Source organism: Sinocyclocheilus grahami, unplaced genomic scaffold (genome assembly GCF_001515645.1).
Source record: "Sinocyclocheilus grahami isolate Dianchi unplaced genomic scaffold, SAMN03320097.WGS_v1.1 scaffold377.1, whole genome shotgun sequence".
Taxonomy (NCBI): Eukaryota; Metazoa; Chordata; class Actinopteri; order Cypriniformes; family Cyprinidae; genus Sinocyclocheilus; species Sinocyclocheilus grahami.
In genome coordinates, this window is record NW_015505556.1 from 1,782,648 (window position 1) to 1,809,815 (window position 27,168).

A 27,168-nucleotide genomic window follows, 5' to 3' on the forward strand; every position below is an offset into this window, starting at 1 on the left:
TTTGTTAACATGCTTGGATACAGCACTCTGTGAACAGCCCGCTTCTTTGGCAATGAATGTTTGTGGGTTACCCTCCTTGTGAAGGGTGTCAATGATTGTCTTCTGGACAACTGTCAGATCAGCTGTCTTCCCCATGATTGTGTAGCCTAGTGAACCAAACTGAGAGACCATTTTGAAGGCTCAGGAAACCTTTGCAGGTGTTTTGAGTTGATTAGCTGATTGGCATGTCACCATATTCTAATTGGTTGAGATAGTGAATCGGTGGGTTTTTGTTAAATGTGAGCCAAAATCATCACAATTAAAAGAACCAAAGACTTAAACTACTTCAGTCTATGTGCATTGAATTTATTTAATACACGAGTTTCACAATTTGAGTTGAATTACTGAAATAAATGAACTTTTCCACGACATTCTAATTTATTGAGATGCACCTGTATATAATTGCACAAAGTATAAATTATATTATATTGTATTTTTATAGATATATTCTATTGAGCTGCTATGGTTCAACATATTTAATTTAAATTTTAAAATAAAGTTCTGAACATAAATGAAATTCTTTATAGAAATATATAACTGAATAAAGCACGTATTTTGTTGCAGAGTATTCATTTACATTAAAATGAATGTAGGAAAACCTTTTGTTTTTTTAATATTTTACAAGTACTTTTTGAAGAAGATGTTATAAGAGGAAGATCTTTGGTGGGTCTTAGCAACAAGACAAAATTACACTGGGTTTGATTGATTATAGGTGTGACACATCTTACCCTGCTCTGCCCATTTATAAAAGTCGATAAACCTCGTTATAATCTACATCATCATCTGTGTGGCCATTGCTATTGGATTAGGCGGATCATGTGACGTCTGACACGACCCGGCTCACCACTAATGAATGTGATTTGTCCAGGCTGTAATATCACATCTAATCAAATAATCCACGTCTGCCATGTGTCTCACTGAAGAGCTGGAGTGGCTTTTGTCTCTGAAAGCATGCTGGGAAAGAAAGGCAGTTATTTTGAGTAGATGTGGAGGAAACCCAATGGATCTGGCTTTCTCTGAGACCGCAGGGGCGTTTAATCCGGTTTCCTCGGCGTAACCTCAGCTCACGGCTTTAGCGTTTGTGTTCCTGATCATTCAGACGTGAAGCCAGCCTCCTACACACGCAGATCTGCTTAACTGGAGAAAACACAGCATTTGTCCCACTTCTGATGAAATTATGAGTGGAGTTTGCACGAAAACACTACATAGGGGACAAAAGCAGTGATACTTTTAATGATGATTATTAAACAAGTACGACGATTAATGAACAAACGTAAACCAAGTTGAATTGTTTGCATTTGTTATCTCACACATAAAAAAGGGTCTGAATCAGGGTTGTTATGATTATCTAAAATCTATTAAAACATTTTCAGTGCTTGAAATAAAAAAAAGTTAAGTGAAAATAAAATATTAAAAAAACTAAAACATTAAACTAATAAAAAAAGCAAGGCAGCATTTCTCATTTCTGTTTAGTTTAAGTACTAAAGTAACTGACACTAAATAAAATAAAATGAAAAATTAAACCTAAAAACTATATAGACAGATTTAATGACAAATAAACACAGTTCTAAAGCTTTAATTAAAATTTAAATGAGAACAGAAAATGTAATATCTATATATAATATAACCCAATATGTGTGTATTCATGTATATATATATATGCATGCACACACACACACACACACACACACACACACATATATATATATAAAACCCAATTTGCCCAAAATATTTGTAGATATAGATAGAAAAACATATTTTCTTAATCTGTGCTGTTTAAATGTAAATAAAGAAATCTGGGGCGATTAGCATATATGCTGGATGGATGGATGGATGGATGGATGATTTGGAAACTGGGGGCGATAGCATATATTTAGCATATATTTTGGCCAAAAAAAAGGGAACAAAATTCATAAAAAATCGATTAATTAATAAACTGGTGCGTTTTGGGGGAGCACAGTAGAGCAAATGATGAGTAAAGAGTATTTCAGGCCGAGGGTGATTTATAAAGGCGTCTTGATTGTGAGGAGTCGCTCAGGGTATGAAATAACCTCCAACGCGTGAATGGAAACGACAGAGAGAGATTACAGAGAGTTTGCAGAGTGAGCGGCTTTCTAATCTTCATGAAGAGCGAGGGCGTCCTGTTATTCTCCTGCAGAGAGCACCGATAACAGCCTAATTAAACATGTGCACGCGTGAATGTTTGGAGGAAAACAGCTGGCACGAGAAACCGACAAACGTCCTCTGCTGAATGTCATTCGCAATCTGCCGCATCGAAGATTACCTGTATAGTCTAAAATAAAGTCTAGGAGCTGCAAGTCAACTATGAAGAACAGATCTAAAGGGTTTTTCCTCTCCGCACAAAAGTTAGCAAACTGTAAAAATGTTGATTGTCTCATCACAGTGTCATTAAGAAGTTTATGCCATTGAATAAAACTTTTTTTTTTAAAGGTAATTGTGACTTTTTATCTCACAAGTCTGACTTTTTTCCTCAGAATTGCATGATAAAAACTCACAATTCTGAGAAATACTTGCAATTCTGAGAAATAGTCACAATTCTGAGAAATACTTGCAATTCTGAGAAATAAGTTCACAATTCTGAGAAATACTTGCAATTCTGAGAAATAAAGACGCAATTCTGAGAAATAGTTGCAATTCTGAGAAATAAAGTCACAATTATGAGAAATAAAGTTGCAATTCTGAGAAATAGTCACAATTATGAGAAATAAAGTTGCAATTCTGAGAAATAGTCACAATTATGAGAAATAGTCCCAATTATGAGAAATAAAGTTGCAATTCTGAGAAATAGTCACAATTATGAGAAATAGTCCCAATTATGAGAAATAAAGTTGCAATTCTGAGAAATAGTCACAATTATGAGAAATAGTCCCAATTATGAGAAATAAAGTTGCAATTCTGAGAAATAGTCACAATTATGAGAAATAGTCCCAATTATGAGAAATAAAGTTGCAATTCTGAGAAATAGTCACAATTATGAGAAATAGTCCCAATTATGAGAAATAAAGTTGCAATTCTGAGAAATAGTCACAATTATGAGAAATAGTCCCAATTATGAGAAATAAAGTTGCAATTCTGAGAAATAGTCACAATTATGAGAAATAGTCCCAATTATGAGAAATAAAGTTGCAATTCTGAGAAATAGTCACAATTATGAGAAATAGTCCCAATTATGAGAAATAAAGTTGCAATTCTGAGAAATAGTCACAATTATGAGAAATAGTCCCAATTATGAGAAATAAAGTTGCAATTCTGAGAAATAGTCACAATTATGAGAAATAGTCCCAATTATGAGAAATAAAGTTGCAATTCTGAGAAATAGTCACAATTATGAGAAATAGTCCCAATTATGAGAAATAAAGTTGCAATTCTGAGAAATAGTCACAATTATGAGAAATAGTCCCAATTATGAGAAATAAAGTTGCAATTCTGAGAAATAGTCACAATTATGAGAAATAGTCCCAATTATGAGAAATAAAGTTGCAATTCTGAGAAATAGTCACAATTATGAGAAATAGTCCCAATTATGAGAAATAAAGTTGCAATTCTGAGAAATAGTCACAATTATGAGAAATAGTCCCAATTATGAGAAATAAAGTTGCAATTCTGAGAAATAGTCACAATTATGAGAAATAGTCCCAATTATGAGAAATAAAGTTGCAATTCTGAGAAATAGTCACAATTATGAGAAATAGTCCCAATTATGAGAAATAAAGTTGCAATTCTGAGAAATAGTCACAATTATGAGAAATAGTCCCAATTATGAGAAATAAAGTTGCAATTCTGAGAAATAGTCACAATTATGAGAAATAGTCCCAATTATGAGAAATAAAGTTGCAATTCTGAGAAATAGTCACAATTATGAGAAATAGTCCCAATTATGAGAAATAAAGTTGCAATTCTGAGAAATAGTCACAATTATGAGAAATAGTCCCAATTATGAGAAATAAAGTTGCAATTCTGAGAAATAGTCACAATTATGAGAAATAGTCCCAATTATGAGAAATAAAGTTGCAATTCTGAGAAATAGTCACAATTATGAGAAATAGTCCCAATTATGAGAAATAAAGTTGCAATTCTGAGAAATAGTCACAATTATGAGAAATAGTCCCAATTATGAGAAATAAAGTTGCAATTCTGAGAAATAGTCACAATTATGAGAAATAGTCCCAATTATGAGAAATAAAGTTGCAATTCTGAGAAATAGTCACAATTATGAGAAATAGTCCCAATTATGAGAAATAAAGTTGCAATTCTGAGAAATAGTCACAATTATGAGAAATAGTCCCAATTATGAGAAATAAAGTTGCAATTCTGAGAAATAGTCACAATTATGAGAAATAGTCCCAATTATGAGAAATAAAGTTGCAATTCTGAGAAATAGTCACAATTATGAGAAATAGTCCCAATTATGAGAAATAAAGTTGCAATTCTGAGAAATAGTCACAATTATGAGAAATAGTCCCAATTATGAGAAATAAAGTTGCAATTCTGAGAAATAGTCACAATTATGAGAAATAGTCCCAATTATGAGAAATAAAGTTGCAATTCTGAGAAATAGTCACAATTATGAGAAATAGTCCCAATTATGAGAAATAAAGTTGCAATTCTGAGAAATAGTCACAATTATGAGAAATAGTCCCAATTATGAGAAATAAAGTTGCAATTCTGAGAAATAGTCACAATTATGAGAAATAGTCCCAATTATGAGAAATAAAGTTGCAATTCTGAGAAATAGTCACAATTATGAGAAATAGTCCCAATTATGAGAAATAAAGTTGCAATTCTGAGAAATAGTCACAATTATGAGAAATAGTCCCAATTATGAGAAATAAAGTTGCAATTCTGAGAAATAGTCACAATTATGAGAAATAGTCCCAATTATGAGAAATAAAGTTGCAATTCTGAGAAATAGTCACAATTATGAGAAATAGTCCCAATTATGAGAAATAAAGTTGCAATTCTGAGAAATAGTCACAATTATGAGAAATAGTCCCAATTATGAGAAATAAAGTTGCAATTCTGAGAAATAGTCACAATTATGAGAAATAGTCCCAATTATGAGAAATAAAGTTGCAATTCTGAGAAATAGTCACAATTATGAGAAATAAAGTTGCAATTCTGATAAATAAAAATGCAATTCTGAGAAATAAAGATGCAATTCTTAGAAATATTCGCAAATCTGAGAAATAAAGATGCAATTCTGAGAAATAAAGATGCAATTCTGAGAAATATTCGCAATTCTGAGAAATAAAGTCACAATTCTGAGAAATAAAGTCACAATTCTGAGAAGTAAAAATGCAATTCTGAGAAATGAAGTAGTAATTCTGAGAAATAAAGCTGCAATTCTAAGAAATAGTCGCAATTCTGAGAAAGTCGCAATTCTGAGAAATAATCGCAATTCTGAGAAATAAAGATGCAATTCTGAGAAATAAAGATGCAATTCTGTGAAATAGAGATGCAATTCTAAGAAATAGTCGCAATTCTGAGAAATAGTCGCAATTCTGAGAAATAAAGATGCAATTATGAGAAATAAAGTCACAATTCTGAGAAATAAAGTCACAATTCTGAGAAATAAAGATGCAATTCTGAGAAATAAAGTAGCAATTCTGAGAAATAAAGTCACAATTCTGAGAAGTAAAAATGCAATTCTGAGAAATGAAGTAGTAATTCTGAGAAATAAAGATGCAATTCTAAGAAATAGTCGCAATTCTGAGAAAGTCGCAATTCTGAGAAATAATCGCAATTCTGAGAAATAAAGTAGCAATTCTGAGAAATGAAGTAGTAATTCTAAAAAAAATACATTTGCAATTCTGAGAAATAGTCAATTCTGAGAAATACTCGCAATTCTGAGAAATAAAGTAGTAATTCTGAGAAATAGTCTCAATTCTGAGAAATAAAGTCACAATTCTGAGAAATAAATTAGCAATTCTGAGAAATACTCGCAATTCAGAGAAATAAAGTAGAAATTTACATTTAGTCATTTAGCAGACGCTTTTATCCAAAGATAAAAATAAATTAGATAAATTAGAAATAAATTAGCAATTCTGAGAAATGTCACAATTAGAAATAAAGTAGAAATTTACATTTAGTCATTTAGCAGACGCTTTTATCCAAAGATAAGAATAAATTAAATAAATTAGAAATAAATTAGCAATTCTCACAAATCTGAGAAAGTCGCAGTTCTGATTTTTTATTGTTTAATAGAAACTCGCAATTCTGAAATAAAGTCAGATTTGTGATATAAACTTGCATTTGCAAGAAAAAAGAGAAAAACAATAAAGAAATAAAGTCGCAATTCTGATAAAAAAGTCAATTTATTGCTCAGAATTGCGACTTTATTTCTCAAAATTGTGAGATTTAATCTCACAATTCTGTTGTTCATCTCTTAATAATAGTTAATATCTCGCAATTTTTACTTTATAATTCAACTGAGTTATAAAGTCATAATTCTGAAATATAAACTCGCAATTTTAAGAAAAGTTTTTTTTTTAGCGAACTTTAATTTAGCTAATGTATGACTTAAGAAGGCCGAACGGAGCCGCTGTAGATACACATATACTGTAATCCAATATGACACGAGCTACGATTAACAATATATGTAATGGCACGAGTCCAGCACATCGATATCTGCTCAAACCAGCAGACAGAGCCGTCTGGTATGATAATATACACAGTACACACAATGCTATTCATTCGTTGTTTAAAAAAATTATACTTTTATTCAGCAAGCATGCATTAAACTGATCAAAAGAGACAGTAAAGACATTTACAGTGTAATGTTGCGAAATATGATTTTTTTTATATTTCAAATAAATGCTTTAAAAAAAAAGAATCCTGAAAAATAAATATATGATGACATACATGGTTTTAATACATCCAAACACTCTCAGAAAAAAAGCTGTCACTGGGGTGGTACCTTTTTAAAAAGTTTTGTACCTTATTTACCCCAAAGGGCCCATAATAGTGCCTTAAATATACCTGTTAGTACCTTTTTCTGAGACTGAATGACACAAATAAACAAATTTATTTGTGTTCATGTTTGTAATTTGAATGTACTGAACCATATAGTCACTCAAAAAAGCCAAAAATTGTTCTTGATTACGATCGTTTTTTAAAGAACCATCAAAAAACCTTTTATTATTTTTTTATCAAATTTTTATTGATATTTTATCATCTTCTAAACATTCAGAACAACATAGGCAAACAATCAGTGGTAAAAATCCAGATGAACTTGCTGCAACCCTTGGCATTTAAACCATTAATAAAACTGAAAGAAGGTAGAAAACAGCAAATTAAAACCCAAAAAGTGAACCGTAAAAAGAGAAATAGAAAAAAGGAGCTAACCTTTTATTTTTGAAGCAATAGCTCACCCGAAATGTCATTGTTTTGTGAGTTTCATTCAGACTTGAGCTGGTGAATGTAATTGAGCATCATGTTTCTGTGCCGCAGTATTGGAGCGACTACTATCTGCAGTGGAATACAAGCGATTATCCCGGCGTGAACACGGTTCGCTTCCCAGACTCCCTCATCTGGAGGCCCGACATCCTGCTGTATAACAGGTAGAGAAACCAAAGCCTGATCCCAGACACAAGGCATCAAAGCATCGTTAATGCTTTAGTGTTTCTGCTTTAGCTCAGATCATTTATTATTTATTCTTTGCAAAAATATTTTGCACACTCTTTGACTCTTGATATGAAACATCCGTCAACTCTAACAGATTCAAATTCAACGTTGTTTAATAGTATTGTTGGTATTTTCTGATCATTTTACTCCTGCTCGCACAGAAATGCAAATGTTGCATCAACAAATTGGAATATGTGTAAAGCTTGATTGGATTTCTGTCAATACCCGTCCCATTCAGGAGGAACAGCTGATCCGGATGCATTGATTACAGTGATTTAAAGGAGTAGTTCACTCAAAAATGAACATTTGCTGAAAATGCACTCACCCTCAGGCCACCAAAGATTAGGATGAGTTTGTTTCTTCATCAGATTTGGAGAAATGTAGCATTGCATCACTTGCTCTCCAATGGAAGTGAATGGGTGCCGTCAGAATGAGAGTCCAAACAGCTGATAAAAACATCACAGTAATCTACACCACTCCAGTTCATCAGTTAACATCTGGAGAAGACAAAAGCTGAAACAAATCCATCATTAAGACATTTTTAACTTCAAACCATTCCTTCCAGCTAAAATAGGAGTTCATAATCCATCTGAATCAGGAGAGAAATCTGCACAGATCAAGCACCGTTTACAAGCCAGAACAGCTCTAAACAAATATGTGGATGGATTATGATGTGAGAGACAACAGGAGATGGACTTCTTCACTGGAGGAAGCATTATTATGGATTATTGACTCATATTTTGGCCAGAGGTGGCAGTTTAAAGTTAAAATGTCTTAATGATAGGTTTGTTTCTTACACTTCTCAAGACATTAACTGATGGACTGGAGTGGTGTAGATTACTGTGATGTTTTTATCAGCTGTTTGGACTCTCATTCTGACGGCACCCATTCACTTCCATTGGTGAGCAAGTGATGCAATGCTGCATTTCTCCAAATCTGATGAAGAAGCAAACTCTTGGATGGCCTGAGGGTGAGGATATTTTCAGAAAACTTTCAATTGTGGGTGAACTATTGCTTTAAGAGAAGTCAGTGAAGAGTGAGTCTGTTTTTTTTTTCTCACTCAACCTCAGTAAAAATTACAGCGCAAATTAGCTGCTCGTTTTTTTCACAGAGGCTCTTTTATTCTCAGCACTTCTCATTTATTTTGACCTTCACGTTTTTGCACTGACCCTCATTATGAATTTACAGCTTTTTTTTTTTGACTTCCAGAGTAAAATAACCGCAGTGCTGCTAGCGTCCCATATGACATAAAATAAATCGTTCATGTTCACACAAAAACAGTAATTAATGCATAAATTGTATGTATTTCAATTGCATATCAATTTCCATCCGTTTACACGATTTTAACACAAACTAATAAACAATAACGTGATGCATATTTGTCAGTTATACATCAGATCAGGTCAGATTTCTGTAATAATACTAATAAACCGAATGTATTTTAATACAGAACAACTGGGTTTATTTATCTGTCATTATTAAATGCCATTTGTTTCACTGTCATACATTTTAACTAAATGAATATTGCTTGTTCCACAGCTAGTCATATTTTAACCATTTTCATACCAATTTGTATTAATATTTTGAATGTTTTTATTTTACGTGATGCATATTTGTCAGTTATACATCAGATCAGGTCAGATTTCTGTAATAATACTAATAAACCAAATGTATTTTAATACAGAACAACTGGGTTTATTTATCTGTCATTATTAAATGCCATTTGTTTCACTGTCATACATTTTAACTAAATTAATATTGCTTGTTCCACAGCTAGTCATATTTTAACCATTTTCATACCAATTTGTATTAATATTTTGAATGTTTTTATTTTTGTTTTCTGTTTAAAATGAGCTACAATTTCTTTTTTATTCGTTTTTGAAATATGTATATATTATATTCTTTCTTTTTTTAAATTTTAGTGTTAATTATTTAGTGCTTGAAGTTAAACTACATAAGAAGTGTTGCCTTGGCAAGTAGCTGAAATTAAAAAAAGTTTAATTTTATTTTTATTTTATTTCAGTTCATTTTTTATTGTTATCATTTAAATGTACAACTTTTGCTTTATGGTTTTAGTTTTAGTTAACTATAATAACCTTGATTATTTAAACAAACTTATTTTTTTCAGCTGTCAAGGAAACATTTTATTTAACTACTTAAATAACTAAACCTGAAATAAAAGTTAATAAAAACATAATTTAAAATAGACATATTTAAAATAATAATAAAAGTGGCAAAAATACAACAAAATTACTCAAATTACTACTAAATTATTACTAAATTACTAAATTTAATTTTTTTTAATAAAATCGGATGATATAGAAAATAAAAATGAATTCAAAATATTAATAAAAATCATAATAGTAGGCTATATCAGTGATACTGAAGTAACACTGGGGCAGCAATCTGACACATTTTAATTATGTATGACTAACAAATATGCATCACAATAAGTTTTATTAGTTTGTTTCTGTTAAAACTGTTTCTATATATTATAACTGTTTATACAATACATAAAAGTTTGTGAGTGTTGGGTTTACATGCAAACAGAGTGCATGATCAGACAGCATAGATTATAACAGCCATTTCTGTTTGCGATGCAATTACCCAGCATGCACCGCTTTCGTGACTGCAGTCTCTTCTTGCAGAAGGTCTTATCATCTCTCTGTGTGTCCGAAAGTGGCGAGGACGTCGAGAGAACGAGGGTTTAGCCTCTCTCTCTGCTCTCCTGCGAAACGCCGTCACTCACTGTGTCATCTCCGGCAGTTCTGTGGCGTCTTAAATAACCCTGATTTACACGGCTGACTCCAGACTCACGCCGCTCGTGCTTTATAGACCTGTTTGTCCCACTAAAGTTGCAGGGTTGTGCACTTCCAAACTGCGACACGGCCATCAGAAGTTTGGAAATGTTGCATGTGTGTGTTCTGCGTTGTGATGATTTTCCACACGTTAGGATCGTACTGATACAGTGAATGTCTGGGAACGATGCTGTGATCAAAACACAAATGAAAACTCTTCGTCTGTGGGTCTTTTGTTTCTAACAGTGCTGATGAGAGGTTTGACGCCACATTTCACACAAACGTGCTGGTCAACTCATCTGGATACTGTCAGTACTTGCCACCAGGTAAAATACACATAAAAACCCACAATGTCTGCCTGTTATGATGGGATTACGTCTTCATGTCACTATTCTGTGATGGTAAATTATCAATGCAATACGGTTAAAGTTTTTATTAATATTTAGATTTAGAATTATTCAAATTTAGAATTTATTTTGAGTAACACATTTTTGATCGTTTTTGGTTTCACAAGTTGGGATTTTGCTTAGTTTTTTTACTTTAGTTTCTTTATTCAGTTTATTGACTTGTCTTGACACATATAGCAGCATCTCAAAAAATATTTCTAATATAATCTATGATTTTACAGTGTGCAATGTTTGTCAAATCACTACATTTTCTGAATAGACCCACATGGGATCATTTTGTACATTTATCAAGAATGTAAAGTTCTCATAAAAGTTAATTTAACGTTTAAGTCATTTAAACATTTTTATTTATAATAATATTGATAATTAATAGTAGTAGTAGTATCATTTTAAATATAATACTAGTTTTAGTAATACATTTAAATATATTACAAATTTTAATGTATAATCTGCAGCAAAATAAAACTTACAAAAATGTTAAAATCACCAAAGCAAGATGGTGGTGTCAATTTTCTTAAATTAAATAAGTAAACAAATAAATACAGCAAGGTTTTGTTAACTAATAATGATGAATACTGAATGTGCATCAGGTGATTTTACTTTGTTTATATTCATGTTATGAAGGTGCTGAAAGCAAATCATTATATATTCTATTGTAGTTTTACAGTATGATTGTAATTTGTACATGCAATTTTCTTAAAAATTCTGTTTAGCTGTAATGTATTTTTATTTCAGTTTTTGTTTTATTAATAGTACTTTTAAGTCGCCTTAAGTCACGTCTGCATTTCTGGCCTTGTATTAGTCATTGAAACTGTCTAATAGGTTATAAAAATGTAAGTACTCACACATCTCCAGCCTGTCCTGATTTATTTTGTATCCTCCTAGTTGTGGCTCAAAGTAAATCCTGAGTGTCCTGCAGGTAATTTGGCATTGTGGCTCTGTTCACGTGCGCTCGTCTCATTCCCTCGTGAGCTGACAGAGACTGTGCCATCCATCCCTTTAGTTAGTGTGGCTCAGGGTGACCTGGACTCACCTGTCACCTGGAAAACACACAAACACACACTCTCACCTCTTATTCTGCCGTTTCAATTACTGTCCGTGCGTTCGCTGACAGGAATCAATACAAACACTCACACACGACGGGCTGAGAGTTCAGAAAGAAATGCATGATGGGATTTATGTAAATCAGCAGGAGACAGTGAGCGATCCGTTTTTCCCATGAGGCCGTGTGGAGCCCTCCGGAGGCTTTATTACGGGATGGGGACGGAAATTGAGTGGAACGACTTTAGACTCCAAACAAATTGGATTCACAGAAGTTTGTCTTCAGAGGGACTTTCCTCTAGTTCAGTTCATTGGGGAATTATTTAGGGATGCACGATATTATCGGAACGTTATCGGAATCGGCCAATTCCGATAATATCGTGCATCAATTTGAAAAAATGATGCCGATAAGACGGATAGGTCACATGTGCTCAGGGTGTGATAGTGATAAGATAGTGTGGTCATTCTTGACACTTGTAAATTAAATAATTTAATATATACAGATTTATTAATTATTATGCAATATATTTTTTTCAAATGGGTTATGAAAACTTAAATACAAGGTGCTGTAAAAGAGTTTTAGAATTTTTACAGCTCTTTTGCTTTAGACCATGTATTAATGATAAATCCACCAATAAAATCTTAAAGTTTCAACTACATCTGTCTGAGAAAAAACACACACACACACACAGCAGAGATTTATTTTATTACATTTATTTTCAAGGCTTTCAATGTACTCTTATTAAAAAAAAGAACTTTAATAATGGTTATTTATTACTTCTGCTCACTAACCAAAATTTTAAAAATGTGTTTATATTTTGTGCACAGGAGAGACTTGGTGTTGTTTCAAAACAAAGGGAAATATATATCGGTATCGGCATTGTCTATCGGCCAAAACGATTTGAAAAATATCGGCATATCGGATATCGACAAAAATCTAAAATCGTGCATCACTAGAATTATTTTCACCTCTGTTTTGGAATAGCATATGATCAAAGTATTCATACGAAACTAAACTGCACTCTTAATATCTTCTGCCATTTTACTGGTTTCAAGATGTTTAAGTGGTAAGGAAGTTGTGTCATGTTTGATTCTTTCTTGATGCATTTGTTTTTGATTCTGTCTGATTCTGTTGTGTTTGATTTGTTTGTTTTTGATTCTGTTGTGTTTAATGCATTTCTTTTTAATTATGCTGTGTTTGATTTGTTGGCTTTTGATTCTGCTGTGTTTGATTCTTTTTGATTCTGTTCTGTTTTCTTTGTTTTTGGTTCTGTTCCGTTTGATTTTATTTGATTCTGTTTTGTTTGTTTTTGATTCTTTTTGATTCTGCTCTGTTTTCTTTGTTTTTGGTTCTGTTCCGTTTGATTTTATTTGATTCTGTTTTGTTTGTTTTTGATTCTTTTTGATTCTGCTCTGTTTTCTTTGTTTTTGGTTCTGTTCCGTTTGATTTTATTTGATTCTGTTTTGTTTGTTTTTGATTCTGTTTGATTCTGCTCTGTTTTCTTTGTTTGTTTTTTGTTCTATTCTGTTTGATTTTATTTGTTTCTGTTGTGTTTGATTTTTATTTATTTTTTTATTCTGTTCTGTTTGATAGATTCTGTCTGATTCTATTGTGTTTGATTCTGTTTGATTCTGCTCTTTTTGATGCATTTGTTTTTTATTTAGTTAGGAGAGACTTGGTGTTGTTTCAAAACAAAGGGAAATATATATCGGTATCGGCATTGTCTATCGGCCAAAACGATTTGAAAAATATCGGCATATCGGATATCGACAAAAATCTAAAATCGTGCATCACTAGAATTATTTTCAGCTCTGTTTTGGAATAGCATATGATCAAAGTATTCATACGAAACTAAACTGCACTCTTAATATCTTCTGCCATTTTACTGGTTTCAAGATGTTTAAGTGGTAAGGAAGTTGTGTCATGTTTGATTCTTTCTTGATGCATTTGTTTTTGATTCTGTCTGATTCTGTTGTGTTTGATTTGTTTGTTTTTGATTCTGTTGTGTTTAATGCATTTCTTTTTAATTATGCTGTGTTTGATTTGTTGGCTTTTGATTCTGCTGTGTTTGATTCTTTTTGATTCTGTTCTGTTTTCTTTGTTTTTGGTTCTGTTCCGTTTGATTTTATTTGATTCTGTTTTGTTTGTTTTTGATTCTGTTTGATTCTGCTCTGTTTTCTTTGTTTGTTTTTTATTTTATTCCGTTTGATTTTATTTGATTCTGTTTTGTTTGATTTTAATTCTGTTGTGGTTGATTCTGTTTTTGTTTGTTTTGTTTTCTTTGTTTGTTTTTTATTTTATTCCGTTTGATTTTATTTGATTCTGTTTTGTTTGATTTTAATTCTGTTGTGGTTGATTCTGTTTGATTCTGCTCTGTTTTCTTTGTTTGTTTTTTATTCTATTCCGTTTGATTTTATTTGTTTCTGTTGTGTTTGATTTTTTATTTATTTTTTATTCTGTTCTGTTTGATAGATTCTGTCTGATTCTATTGTGTTTGATTCTGTTTGATTCTGCTCTTTTTGATGCATTTGTTTTTTATTTAGTTTGATTCTGTTTTGTTTGATTTTATTGTTTTTGATTATGTTCTATTTGATAGATTCTATTTTATTCTATTGTGTTGGATTCTGCTCTGTTTGATGCATTTGGTTTTGATTCTTTTTGATTCTGTTGTGTTTGATTTGTTTGTTTGTTTTTGATTCTGTTCTGTTTGAATCCATTTGATTCTGTTGTTTTTTGTTGATTTGTTTGTTTTTGATTGATTTTTGATTTGCTTGTTTTTAATTCTGTTGTGCTTGGTTTGTTTGTTTTTTATTATGTTCTGTTTAGTTATTTTCTGTTTGATTCACTTTGTTTTTGTTGTGTTTGATTCTGTTGTGTTTAAGTAACTCAGTAATGAATGAGTGAGTAACTCACTCATTCATTCATTCATTCATTCACTCATTCATACTCACTCACTCATTCATTAATTTGTTTGTTTGTGATCAGTTGTGGGTAAGAAAATGGGCAAAGAAAGCATTTTTACAGCGTCAGTGACTAAACTAATACAGCATTTCCCGCAATGCTTCTGTTGTTAAGGTATCTTTAAGAGCACCTGCTACATCGATGTGCGCTGGTTCCCGTTTGATGTTCAGCGGTGTGATCTAAAGTTCGGCTCCTGGATTTTATTCCGTTTGATTTTATTTGATTCTGTTTTGTTTGTTTTTGATTCTGTTTGATTCTGCTCTGTTTTCTTTGTTTGTTTTTTATTTTATTCCGTTTGATTTTATTTGATTCTGTTTTGTTTGTTTTTGATTCTGTTTGATTCTGCTCTGTTTTCTTTGTTTGTTTTTTATTTTATTCCGTTTGATTTTATTTGATTCTGTTTTGTTTGTTTTTGATTCTGTTTGATTCTGCTCTGTTTTCTTTGTTTGTTTTTTATTTTATTCCGTTTGATTTTATTTGATTCTGTTTTGTTTGTTTTTGATTCTGTTTGATTCTGCTCTGTTTTCTTTGTTTGTTTTTTATTTTATTCCGTTTGATTTTATTTGATTCTGTTTTGTTTGTTTTTGATTCTGTTTGATTCTGCTCTGTTTTCTTTGTTTGTTTTTTGTTCTATTCTGTTTGATTTTATTTGTTTCTGTTGTGTTTGATTTTTATTTATTTTTTTATTCTGTTCTGTTTGATAGATTCTGTCTGATTCTATTGTGTTTGATTCTGTTTGATTCTGCTCTTTTTGATGCATTTGTTTTTTATTTAGTTTGATTCTGTTTTGTTTGATTTTATTGTTTTTGATTATGTTCTATTTGATAGATTCTATTTTATTCTATTGTGTTGGATTCTGCTCTGTTTGATGCATTTGGTTTTGATTCTTTTTGATTCTGTTGTGTTTGATTTGTTTGTTTGTTTTTGATTCTGTTCTGTTTGAATCCATTTGATTCTGTTGTTTTTTGTTGATTTGTTTGTTTTTGATTGATTTTTGATTTGCTTGTTTTTAATTCTGTTGTGCTTGGTTTGTTTGTTTTTTATTATGTTCTGTTTAGTTATTTTCTGTTTGATTCACTTTGTTTTTGTTGTGTTTGATTCTGTTGTGTTTAAGTAACTCAGTAATGAATGAGTGAGTAACTCACTCATTCATTCATTCATTCATTCACTCATTCATACTCATTCATTCATTCATTCATTCACTCATTCATACTCATTCATTCATTCATTAATTTGTTTGTTTGTGATCAGTTGTGGGTAAGAAAATGGGCAAAGAAAGCATTTTTACAGCGTCAGTGACTAAACTAATACAGCATTTCCCGCAATGCTTCTGTTGTTAAGGTATCTTTAAGAGCACCTGCTACATCGATGTGCGCTGGTTCCCGTTTGATGTTCAGCGGTGTGATCTAAAGTTCGGCTCGTGGACGTATGGCGGATGGTCTCTGGACCTGCAGATGATGGAGGCCGATATTACCGGATACATCGCTAACGGGGAATGGGACCTGGTTGGTAAGTTTTACGCACGGTACAGTGATGTATGATACTGTGAATGATTAATATAATCATATACCATGTTATTTATGTGATAATCTAAAAATACCAGGCTAGTACCATGATATATGCCCTAAAACACATGGTAGTGCCATTGTACCATGTCCAAAACTGTTATTTTAGTATCATTAATGTACTACTACAGTATTTATTAATATTTTGAATTAGTTTTCATTTTCCTTTTTTTTATTCAAGATTTGAAATGATATTTTTTTCTGGTGTATTTTTGTCATTTATTTTAGCTTTTTATTTTATTTGATTAATTTAGTTTTATATGTAATTCAGTAATATAATATTTATATATTTATAATATAAATTATAATTTATTAATATAAAATTGCAACTTGAATTATAAATTAGTATATATAATATGAATAAATATTTTAATATTTTGAATTAGTTTGAAATTTTATGTTTTCCATTTTTAAAGTTGTAATAATTTAATAATCTCTTTTTTAATTAATTGTTAGTTTTTTTTATTAATTATTCAGTTTTAATTTAATTTCAATGAAAACTAATTATTCATATATGAATAAATTAATAATCCCATAGTATCACAGTGAGACGTGTGATTTGAAGCAGATGTTGAGAAACACTGGAGGAAAACAAACAAGTTTTACATAATAGTGTCTGCCATGCATCATTTCATACACACACACACACTGATTTTAAACACTCTCAGTCCCTCATAACTGCATGTGAAATCATCCATTTGTAAATAATCAGCATTTCACAAGATGCCCTGATACATTTCTGTCTTCCAGAACATCATTTGTGCAGATTATCACCGCCAGAAGCTGTAGAGAGCCTGTATAATTTCAGAGTTACTTAAAATAAAAGAAAAATAATTAGCTGACCTCATAAAGCAAATGCATGAAGATTGGACTTGGTGACATATTACAACTTGTCTTGGCTCATGAATATTAATTAGGTGACACAACAACTGATTCTGAATTTGATTCTGATTTGCTAAAATATAAGTGAGCACTAGGATTTCTGTCCTCATGAGCACAATAATTCAGCAAATTGAGCAAAAACCAAAACTGATTAAAACATGGTTCCGTACTCTAAGTATATTTGTTCTTTTTGATTCTGCTGTTTTTAGACTCTTTGATTTAATTTAGTTTGAATCGGTTGTGTTTAATTCTGTTCTGTTTCATTTTTGTTTGATTCTGTTGTGTTTGACTCTTTGATTTGGTTATCTTTGATTCTGTTTTACTCCGTTCTTTTTATTCGATTTGGTTTGTTCTGTTTGATTCTATTGTTTTTGATTCTGTTCTGTTCGATTTTGTTTTAATCAGTTGATTTGATTCTATTGTGTTTGATTTGTTTGTTGTTTTGATGCATGTGTTTTTGACTCTGTTTGATTCCGTTTGTTTGTGATTCTGTTTGATTCTACTTGATTCTGTTTTATTTAATTCTGTTTGATGCTTTGTTTCTGTTTTATTCAGTTATGTTTGATTCGGTTCTGTTGTCTTTGATTCATTGGTTTGTTTTTGTTTTGTTTGTTTTATTTACCATTTGATTCTGTTCTATTTGACTCTGTTGTTTAGAACAAACACTAAACAGACATTAAATAATGTCTGAATGCATATCTACAGTTGTATTTTAAAGTATACATCAAGATTTTTTATTTTCTAAAGAAAATGTGAGTGATGTTATGGGGAGTTTCCAGGGTGTTGCTAGAGTCAGTGACGTGTGTGTGTGTGCGTGTGTGTGTGTGTGTGTGTGTGTGTGTGTGCGTGTGTGTGTGTGTGTGCGTGTGTGTGTGTTGTAGAGGTTCCAGGCAGAAGGAATGAGAAGTTCTACGACTGCTGTAAGGAGCCGTATCCTGACGTCACCTTCACTGTGGTCATGAGGAGAAGGACGCTGTACTACGGCCTCAACCTGCTGATCCCGTGCGTCCTGATCTCCACTCTCGCGCTGCTGGTGTTTCTGCTGCCCGCCGACTCTGGAGAGAAGATATCGCTGGGTGAGACGCACACAAAACTTTTTAATGCACTCTTAAAAATAAAGGTTCTTTAGTGGCATCTCTGGTTCCATGAAGAACCTTTAGCATCCATGGAAGGCTTACAAGGTTACAATGTTCTTCACACTTAGAAAAAAATGCCCCTTCTGTGGCATCGCTGAGAAAAAACCTTCAATTTTAAGAGTGCATCGCCGTCATTTCTTCCAGGCAATAATGAGATTCCATGGAGCACAAATGTAGACTTTTGCTTAAGTTTTCAGCTTCTTAGATGTTTCTCCTGAGAAAAAGACCCTAGTAATCTCACTTGCGTCTGCTCTCGCTGATAAATGGGTTTGAATGCAGCAAACAAGAGCAGCTGATTTTGCAATACAAGAGTGTCTGATGCTCAGTGTGTGTCCTTAATTTCATGGTGTGTGGTTTCTGAGTGTGTGTGTGTGTGTGTGTGTGTGTGTTTCTGTTTCACATTATAGCATTTAAAAATCATTGGCTCCATGCAGAATTAAATACTAGTGCACTGCATACTCCACAGTCTACACGCTATAGTGCGAACTACTGTAAATAGTAAATAATTACTCCTGTAAATAATTCACTAAAATGAATCAGACTTCCTTTATGTGAGAGAGAAAACAGGTCAATCGACTTAAACGCTGCAATGAAAACTGGAAAAGTATACATGCCGAATAACATGGTAATGCTACTAAAACACTGATCCAGAAGTGTTTGTGTGTTTGTGTGTTTGTGTGTGTGTGTGTGTGTGTGTGTTTGGATGCAGTCCAGTAGTTTGAGAGATTGGCACGCTTTAAGAGACGCTCTGGAATCAATAAACACCAAGACAGAAACACACAGACTCCAGATATTTCATCCAGTCTGAAATCACAGCTCAAACATTCAACATGACAAACAGCCGGAAACACGCGGTCTTCTTAATGATGGGATCGCTGTATTGATCTGTGGGCTTCATTAAGACCCAGCGTGAGTTTGGAAAGGCCGGATTTTTCCAGACTTTCCATCACGGATATTATTTAATATGACTGATGTCACAGAAGTGAATTATTCGAGTGAGACGCTTCGTCTCTGATTTATCATTCACAGACAGAATCCAGCCATAACTCAAGCGATCTCGTTTCCTCAGCAGAAAACTGTTATGATCCATGCTGATGTTTGTCTCTGGATTATTTTGAAGCAATAACTGTAATTTTACTATGGTAAAGAGGCATTGTTTAGGCACAATGTGAAGTGTAATATTCATATATAATTGATTTTGCAGTCCCATGCAGTGGCATAATGTGTTTTTGCTGTTGTGTCCTGACAGGAATCACTGTGTTGCTGTCGCTCACCGTCTTCATGCTGCTGGTGGCCGAGATCATGCCCGCCACCTCTGATTCAGTGCCTCTGATTGGTAAGTCTGTCAATCACAGCATGGGGGCGGGACTGATGTGTGGGCTTAAACAGATGGGAATGAGTGACACAGATGGAGAGAAATGACGGCGGCTGCTTTAGAGACCCTGAAAACCGAGATGCAGCAAACTGCATTCATCACATTCATGGCTATGTATCATCCAGAAATGGGCCGCTTAGAAACGAGCGCGATCGCTCACTCTGAACGCTCCCGAAGGAGTCTCATCCTGATGCCTGAGTGTGTTATTTGTCTGTTCCCAAACGGACCATTACAGAGGAAACCCCATCGGATAATGTCAGAGGAAAGAGCTTTTTCATATTGAGAGCTTCTATTTAATAACTTGGTTATGGTTGACGTTCACAAAAGGAGATATTTAGCTGAATGTTCATGCTGTTAACTGATTGATAAACTATCGAACATAAAATTAGCAATACATAAAAAATACATTGATTTTAAATACATTGTTATTTACTGACAGCTTTATTTATGCTAAATCTGCAATGATGGTACCGATTTTTGCTATATTTATTTTTTATTTAAAATTCCAGTTTTATTTATTTGTTTGTATTTATTTAAAATTAACAATAAAAAGTGCCTAATTTTAAATACATTAAATGCTGGTTACTCTTATTTAGTGACAGCTTAATTTATTCTACATCTGCAACAGGGTCACTAATTTCTCTGTATTTTTATTGTATTTATTTTACTTTACAGTCCCATTTAAATACATTTTATATCATTTTAATTACATTTGATTTCATTTAATTTTTTTATTGCTATATAAAATAATGACATCAAACAAATGAAGGTTTTAAACTATTCAGCTAAATGCATAAATGTAAATGATAACAGCAAAAACTGCAAACTAAATAAAGTAAATAGTAAATCAAATTAAACAGGAATTTATTTAATGTATATTTTATCATTTTTAATTACATTTTATTTCATTAAATGTTGTGTTTATTTAATGTTTATTGTTATAAAATAATGAAATCAAACTAATTAAACAGGAATTTAAACTATATTCATATTAAACTTGATTTTTGATATTTGATTTATGAATTTTCACTTTTGACAAAAGTGTCTGAAATATGTTCATATAAATGTGAATGATTCCAGCAAAAATGGCAAACTAAATAAATAGTAAATAGAAATATAATGTTATTCAATGTATTTTTTGAATATAATTTTGTATTATTTTTAAATGTAATTTTATTTAATTTAGTTTTTTTTATTTAGATTTTTTTTTTGCTATAAAATAATGAAATCAAACAAATAAAATGGGGTTTTAAAGTGTATTCAGAGCAGTCTCAAGTTTGATATTTGATATGAATTTTCCTCATTTGCAAGTCACTTTTGATAAAAGCATCTGCTAAATGCATAAATGTAAACAGGGCTGAAAAAATGGCAAACTAAAGGTAAATATTAGTGCTGTCAAACGATTAATCGTATGCAAAATAAACGTTTTTGTGTACATAATATATGTGTGTGTACTGTGTATATTTATTATGTATATATATATAAATACACACACATACAGTATATATTTCAGAAACATTTTATGTTTATATATTAAATATATTTATTTTAAAAATAAAATTATAAGAATATAAATATAGACATGTAAATATTTTCAAAATATATACTGTATCTATATACTACTGTTACATAATAAATATACACAGAACACAAACGTATGCAAACAAAAACTTTTATTTTGGATGTGATTAATCGTTTGACAGCACTAGTAAATAGTAAATATAAATTTTTTAAAATTATATTAACATATTAAATGTGTATTTTTATATATAAAATTTTAAATCATATACATTTTATCCAACTAATATGATAAATCACTTTATATAGTGTGTTTGTTTCAGTGCAGGACGTCCCAACAGCTCTGAGTGATTCAGGATCTTATTAGACTGTGTTTACTGAAGCCTGGCGGTGTGTAATGCTACAGTAGCTCTTCTCACACATCGCTGAAGATCTCATGAATGCTGCATCTACACGCAGAGATTTCTGTGGATTCGATTTGTGTAAAGAAGCCCTTTCAGGAGGTGTGTGTGTGTGTGTGTGTGTGTGTGTGTGTGTGTGTGTGTGTGTGTGTGTGTGTGTGTGTGTGTGTGTTTCAGCGCAGTATTTTGCCACCACTATGGTGATTGTGGGTCTGTCGGTCATCGCTACAGTCCTGGTGCTGCAGTATCACTATCATGATCCAGACGGAGGAAAGATGCCGCGATGGGTGAGACAAACATCTCCATCCGGGACATTCCTGAAGAAGCTTTATGACTACAAATGCTTTACATCACCAAACCATGCATATGGAGTTTTTATCTATTTGTTTATTTTTTTCCAAATTTTTTATGTTTAGTGATTCATTATTAGTATATGTTTAAGTGTGTGTTTTTTTTATTTATTTGTTTGTTTGTTTGTTTAGCTTTTTATTTAGTATTTTGTTATGCTGCATAATGAATGAAATATACATTATTAATAATTTTGTGTTTATTAATTTTTGCTACCCGGGCATACATTTATTTATTTGTTTATTTCATTTTTTTATTTGTTTAGTATTTTATCTGTGTGTCTGTCTGTCTGTCTGTCTGTCGTTCTGTCTGTCTGTCTGTCTGTCAACTTTCTATCTATCTATCTGTCTATCTATCTGTCGTTCTGTCTGTCTCTCAACTTTCTATCTATCTATCTATCTGTCTGTCTGTCGTTCTGTCTGTCTGTCGTTCTGTCTGTCGTTCTGTCTGTCTGTCAACTTTCTATCTATCTATCTATTGTTCTGTCTGTCTGTCTGTCTGTCTATCAACTTTTAATGACATTTTGCTTTTTTCATACATTATTAATGCATTTTTAATTGTGTATATTTTTATTTTTTGCTACACAAGCTTTACATTACCAAAGCTTGATTGGTTTGTTCATTTATTCGTTTTTTGTTTATTTATTTACAACATTTTCTATCACTTTTTATTGCAGTTTTTATTTATCACATTTTGCTTTTATTTCACACATTATTAATTTATTTTTAATTGTGTGTGCATTTTTTCCTTTTGCCACAAAAGATTTACATTACCAGTGCATTTTTCTGTTTGTTTGTTTGTTTCATTTTTTATTTAATTAGTATTTATATATTAGGTTAATGGTAAGTCTCTGACTCTCTCTGCTTTCACAGTAAAGTGCTGAAGGTCAGCGTCTCTCGGTGCGTGACGTGAATCAGAGTGAACTGTGGACGACAGCTTTATACTAAATGCATGAGACAAGCCACTTGGGCTGTTTTCAAACAAACTTTGTCCAAACAACAAATTTGTCTTCTAGGCACAAGCTTAACACAGCCAACATGAAATATTAATTCTAATTTTTGCTTGAAAAAGAGGTTTCATGCCTCTGTCGTCTAGAATTACAATAAATATTCCAGCACCAATTAGGAGGAAGCAGCGAACGCCTGCGGAAAAGCCAACAGCATTATGATGAGCCGGCATTGATTCAGTCATATTGACTCAGCGAATATCTAACACTTCACTAAGTTATGCAAATACATCATTAAGTGCTTGTTAAGAGTGCAAACTAGCTAATCATACAATACAGTAGTCTTTGTACTATTTGCATGGATGGGTGCATCGGTTATTTATTTATCTATTTATTTGTTTGTCCATCCACCATTTATTCATCACATCCCTTTGTTATAATTTTTTATTTCTAATTTCAAACAAACTAATAATTACATACAATAGTCTTTGTAGTTTTTGCATGGATGGGTGCATAGGTTGGTTATTTATTTATTTGTTTTGCTTTTTATTTATTATTTTGTTTGTATTTCATACATTTATTAATATATTTTTAATTATGTATGTATTTAAAATTTTTGCTGCAAAAGCTTCACAAGCATTTCTTTGTTTGTTTGTTTTTTGCTTTTTATTTATTTCAGGACAAAAATCAAACAAGCTAATGATGAAATATTGTACAGTAGTCTTTTTAGTGTGCTTAGGCTATTTGTTTACTGATTCATGTGTTTGTGTGTGTATTTAATTATTCATTCATTTATTCATTTTAAATGTAATTTCTTTATTAGTTTTCATTTTTAATGATGAGTATTTTGTTTATTATTATATTAATAATATATTTATATTTTTTATTGTTTTCTTTTATCTTTTTTTTATACAAAAGCTTCACATTACCAAAGCAAGCAAGCATTTATTTGTTTGTTTGTTTTCATTTTTAATGATAATGACAATTTTGTATTTATTACATGAATAATATATTTATATTTTTAATTCTGGGTGTATTTTTATTAGTGCTCTCAAACGATTAATCGCGATTAATTGCATCCAAAATAAAAGTTATTGTTTACATAATATATGAATATGTACTGTGTTTATTTATTATGTATATATAAAGATACACACATTCAGTATATATTTTGAAAATATTTAGATGTATATGCATTTATATATTTATATTATTATATTTTATATAATATGTTTAATATATAAACAAAATTTTTCTTAAATATATAAATGCATGTGTTTTTATTTATGAATATAGATATACATAATATATACATAATAAATATACACAGTACACACACATATATTATGTAAACACAAACTTTTATTTTGGATGCGATTAATCGCGATTAATCGTTTGAGAGCACTAATCTTTAATTTTAGATACAAAAGCTTTATATTATCAAAGCATTTATTTATTCATTAATTAATTAATTTATTTGTAAATGTAATTTATTTGTTTGTTTTCATTTGAATGATAATAATATATTTATATTTTAAATCCTGTGTGTATTTTTAATTTTAGATACAAAAAGCTTTACATTTCCAAAGCGTTTATTTATTTAGTTATTTTTAACTGTGGATTAAGTGCTCAAATGTGTTGCTGGGGCCACTGTATGGTTGTGTTTTGTCGTCCAGACCCGCGTTATCCTCCTGAACTGGTGCGCCTGGTTCCTGCGCATGCGGCGACCCGGCGAGGAGCAGATCCGTCTGGCCTGCCACAACAAACCCCCTCGGCGCGGGAGCGTGTCCAGCGTGGAGCTCTCTGTCAGCCAGGGGGCGCTGCAGCCCAGCAACATGCTGTACATCGGCTTCAGGGGCATGGAGGGAGTCCACTACGCATCTTCCCACGATTCGCACGGCGTCCTCTGCGGACGAATCATGGCCTCTGCCGAGGAAGATGTGCTGTTGCCGGGGGCGACCATGCCCTCACTTGGGGGCGGGGCCGGAATTGGGGGGCGGGTCAACGGTGGCATTGTGGGCGGGGCTTTGGAACTGGAACTGGCAAAAATTCTGGAGGAGGTGCGATACATTGCTAAAAGGTTTCGCAACCAGGATGAGGACGAGAAAGTGTGTAACGAGTGGAAGTTCGCGGCGGCGGTGATCGATCGCTTGTGTTTAATGGCGTTCTCCATTTTCACCATCCTCTGCACCATCGGGATCCTGATGTCGGCACCCAATTTCGTAGAAGCCATCTCGAAAGATTTCTTCACCTGATGCTTGACGGACTTCGCTGTTTTATGTTTTTTGTACATCGCTCAGCAGCGCCTGTAATGCGCTAATAAAACGTGCTAACTAGGGCTGAGCGATATATCGAAAGCAAGCAACATTAGTTGCTTTTTATTGCACTTTTTATTCGTTTTCATTTTCCTCGTCTCGTTATTTGCTAGAGCATTTAAAGATGTTTTACTGCACTGAAAAAAATTTGTTTACTTTGAAATAGGACTGCAAAAATTTTATCGCGATTAATCACATTCAAAATAAAAGTTTGTTTACATATTATATGTGTGCGTACTGTTTATATTTAGTATATATATTTAAAAATACACCCACATGTATATATTAAGGAAAAATATGTTAGATTTATATATAAAATATTTATATTTATATATAATATAAATTATATACAAGTATTAAATATATATACATACAAATATTTTTTTAAATATATACATATATGTGTGTGTATTTATATATACATGATCAATATACACAGTACACACACACACACACATGTAAACATTAATCGCGATTTATGGTTTTGCAGCCCTACTTTGAAACAATTTTCACACAGAAATTGTCATTAAATTTCACAAATAATTACAAAGAAATGGCAAGTAAGACTTCGAATTAAACGTGAAAGTTTGAAGTAAAAAAAAAAACTGAAAATGTAGGCTACTGCAATTTTTTTTACTGCAATTTTTTACAGTGTAGCATTTCTGATTTAAACAATTGCCATTACTGTTAGTAGGTTTGATTTATTTCTTTGAATGAGTTTGAATCATTTGAACTGATTCATTGGTTTGTTTCGTTACTTTAAATGTTTTACTGAAGTTCGCATGTGGCATTTTACACTTTTTAGTAAAACATTGTAGTATAGGGAAATATTGCGGTTTAATATTTATTATATAGTACATTTCAGGTTTGTTATCGTTAACTAAAATTAAAACTCTTATAAACAGTTTTGTTAATTGAAATAAAAGTGAAATAAAATAAATTAAATACAAAATTCATACTTGACCAAAAAAAACTAAATAATAAATAAAAATATTAATAGTAATATTTGAAAAAATTATAATAATAAAAGTGTCAAAACGCATATAACACTAACTAAAGATGAGATAAAAATTAAACAAATGAAAATACAATTTTAAATCAAAGAAATAAAAATATAAAAAAATATATATAAGTGGTATATAAATAAGACTAAAATAACATGCATATTTATAAAAATCATTAAATGTCATTATGCCTCTAATTCTAGATTTTCATTGTATTTTATTAACATGAAGTATTTTGAACCTGCTTCTCGCAGCGACTGTGAAATGATGGCTCTTCTGATTGACAAAAGAAACCTTTTACCATATTTTAGAGCAAAAGCCAATATTTTGTTAGCTACTGAATATTTCTCAAACTTTAATCCTAAGTATGTTAACCTTGTGGTGTTTATAATGCGTAAATGAACTGACAGGACTCAATGAATAGTGATTCAGTAAGAGATCAACATGTTGGTTTGAGCTCAAGGTCATTAAACTCGTAGATCTTTGCACAGTTAATGTCTCATAAGCAGCAATACATGTTTTAATTGTGATATGTGTTGTACGTTGGTTCCCTGTGAACGTTTAGGTGAGTTTTCAAGACAAGTGTTCGTTGTGTTTTGTGTACAGTGGGGTCCAATCGCCTGAAAATGCTCCTATTTTGAATTATTTTCTAAATGAATACAGCTTTTTCATTACAAATTGTATTGTCGACACAATAATCAAGTTCCTTGTGTTCAAATGAAAAATGTTTTAGACCCTGCAGCGTCATGTTGTGCTTGTTTTTCAGGCCTGACAGACTCACAAATGT

General features: G+C 31.8%; 1 protein-coding gene across 1 annotated transcript in view; it reads left to right on the forward strand.

Annotated features, from left to right (window-relative positions):
- LOC107549618 (neuronal acetylcholine receptor subunit alpha-7) overlaps positions 1 to 25,317 on the forward strand; it is a gene marked incomplete at its 5' end in the record, with an annotated part of 33,774 nt that extends 8,457 nt beyond the window's left edge. The window contains 7 exons of the mRNA XM_016230766.1: positions 7,510 to 7,619; positions 10,728 to 10,807; positions 16,233 to 16,400; positions 18,220 to 18,414; positions 19,724 to 19,810; positions 21,946 to 22,055; positions 24,739 to 25,317. Of these exons, the coding sequence (XP_016086252.1) occupies positions 7,510 to 7,619; positions 10,728 to 10,807; positions 16,233 to 16,400; positions 18,220 to 18,414; positions 19,724 to 19,810; positions 21,946 to 22,055; positions 24,739 to 25,317 (1,329 nt within the window). The remainder of the gene's footprint in view (positions 1 to 7,509; positions 7,620 to 10,727; positions 10,808 to 16,232; positions 16,401 to 18,219; positions 18,415 to 19,723; positions 19,811 to 21,945; positions 22,056 to 24,738) is intronic.
- Between the last annotated feature and the right edge of the window lie 1,851 nt (positions 25,318 to 27,168).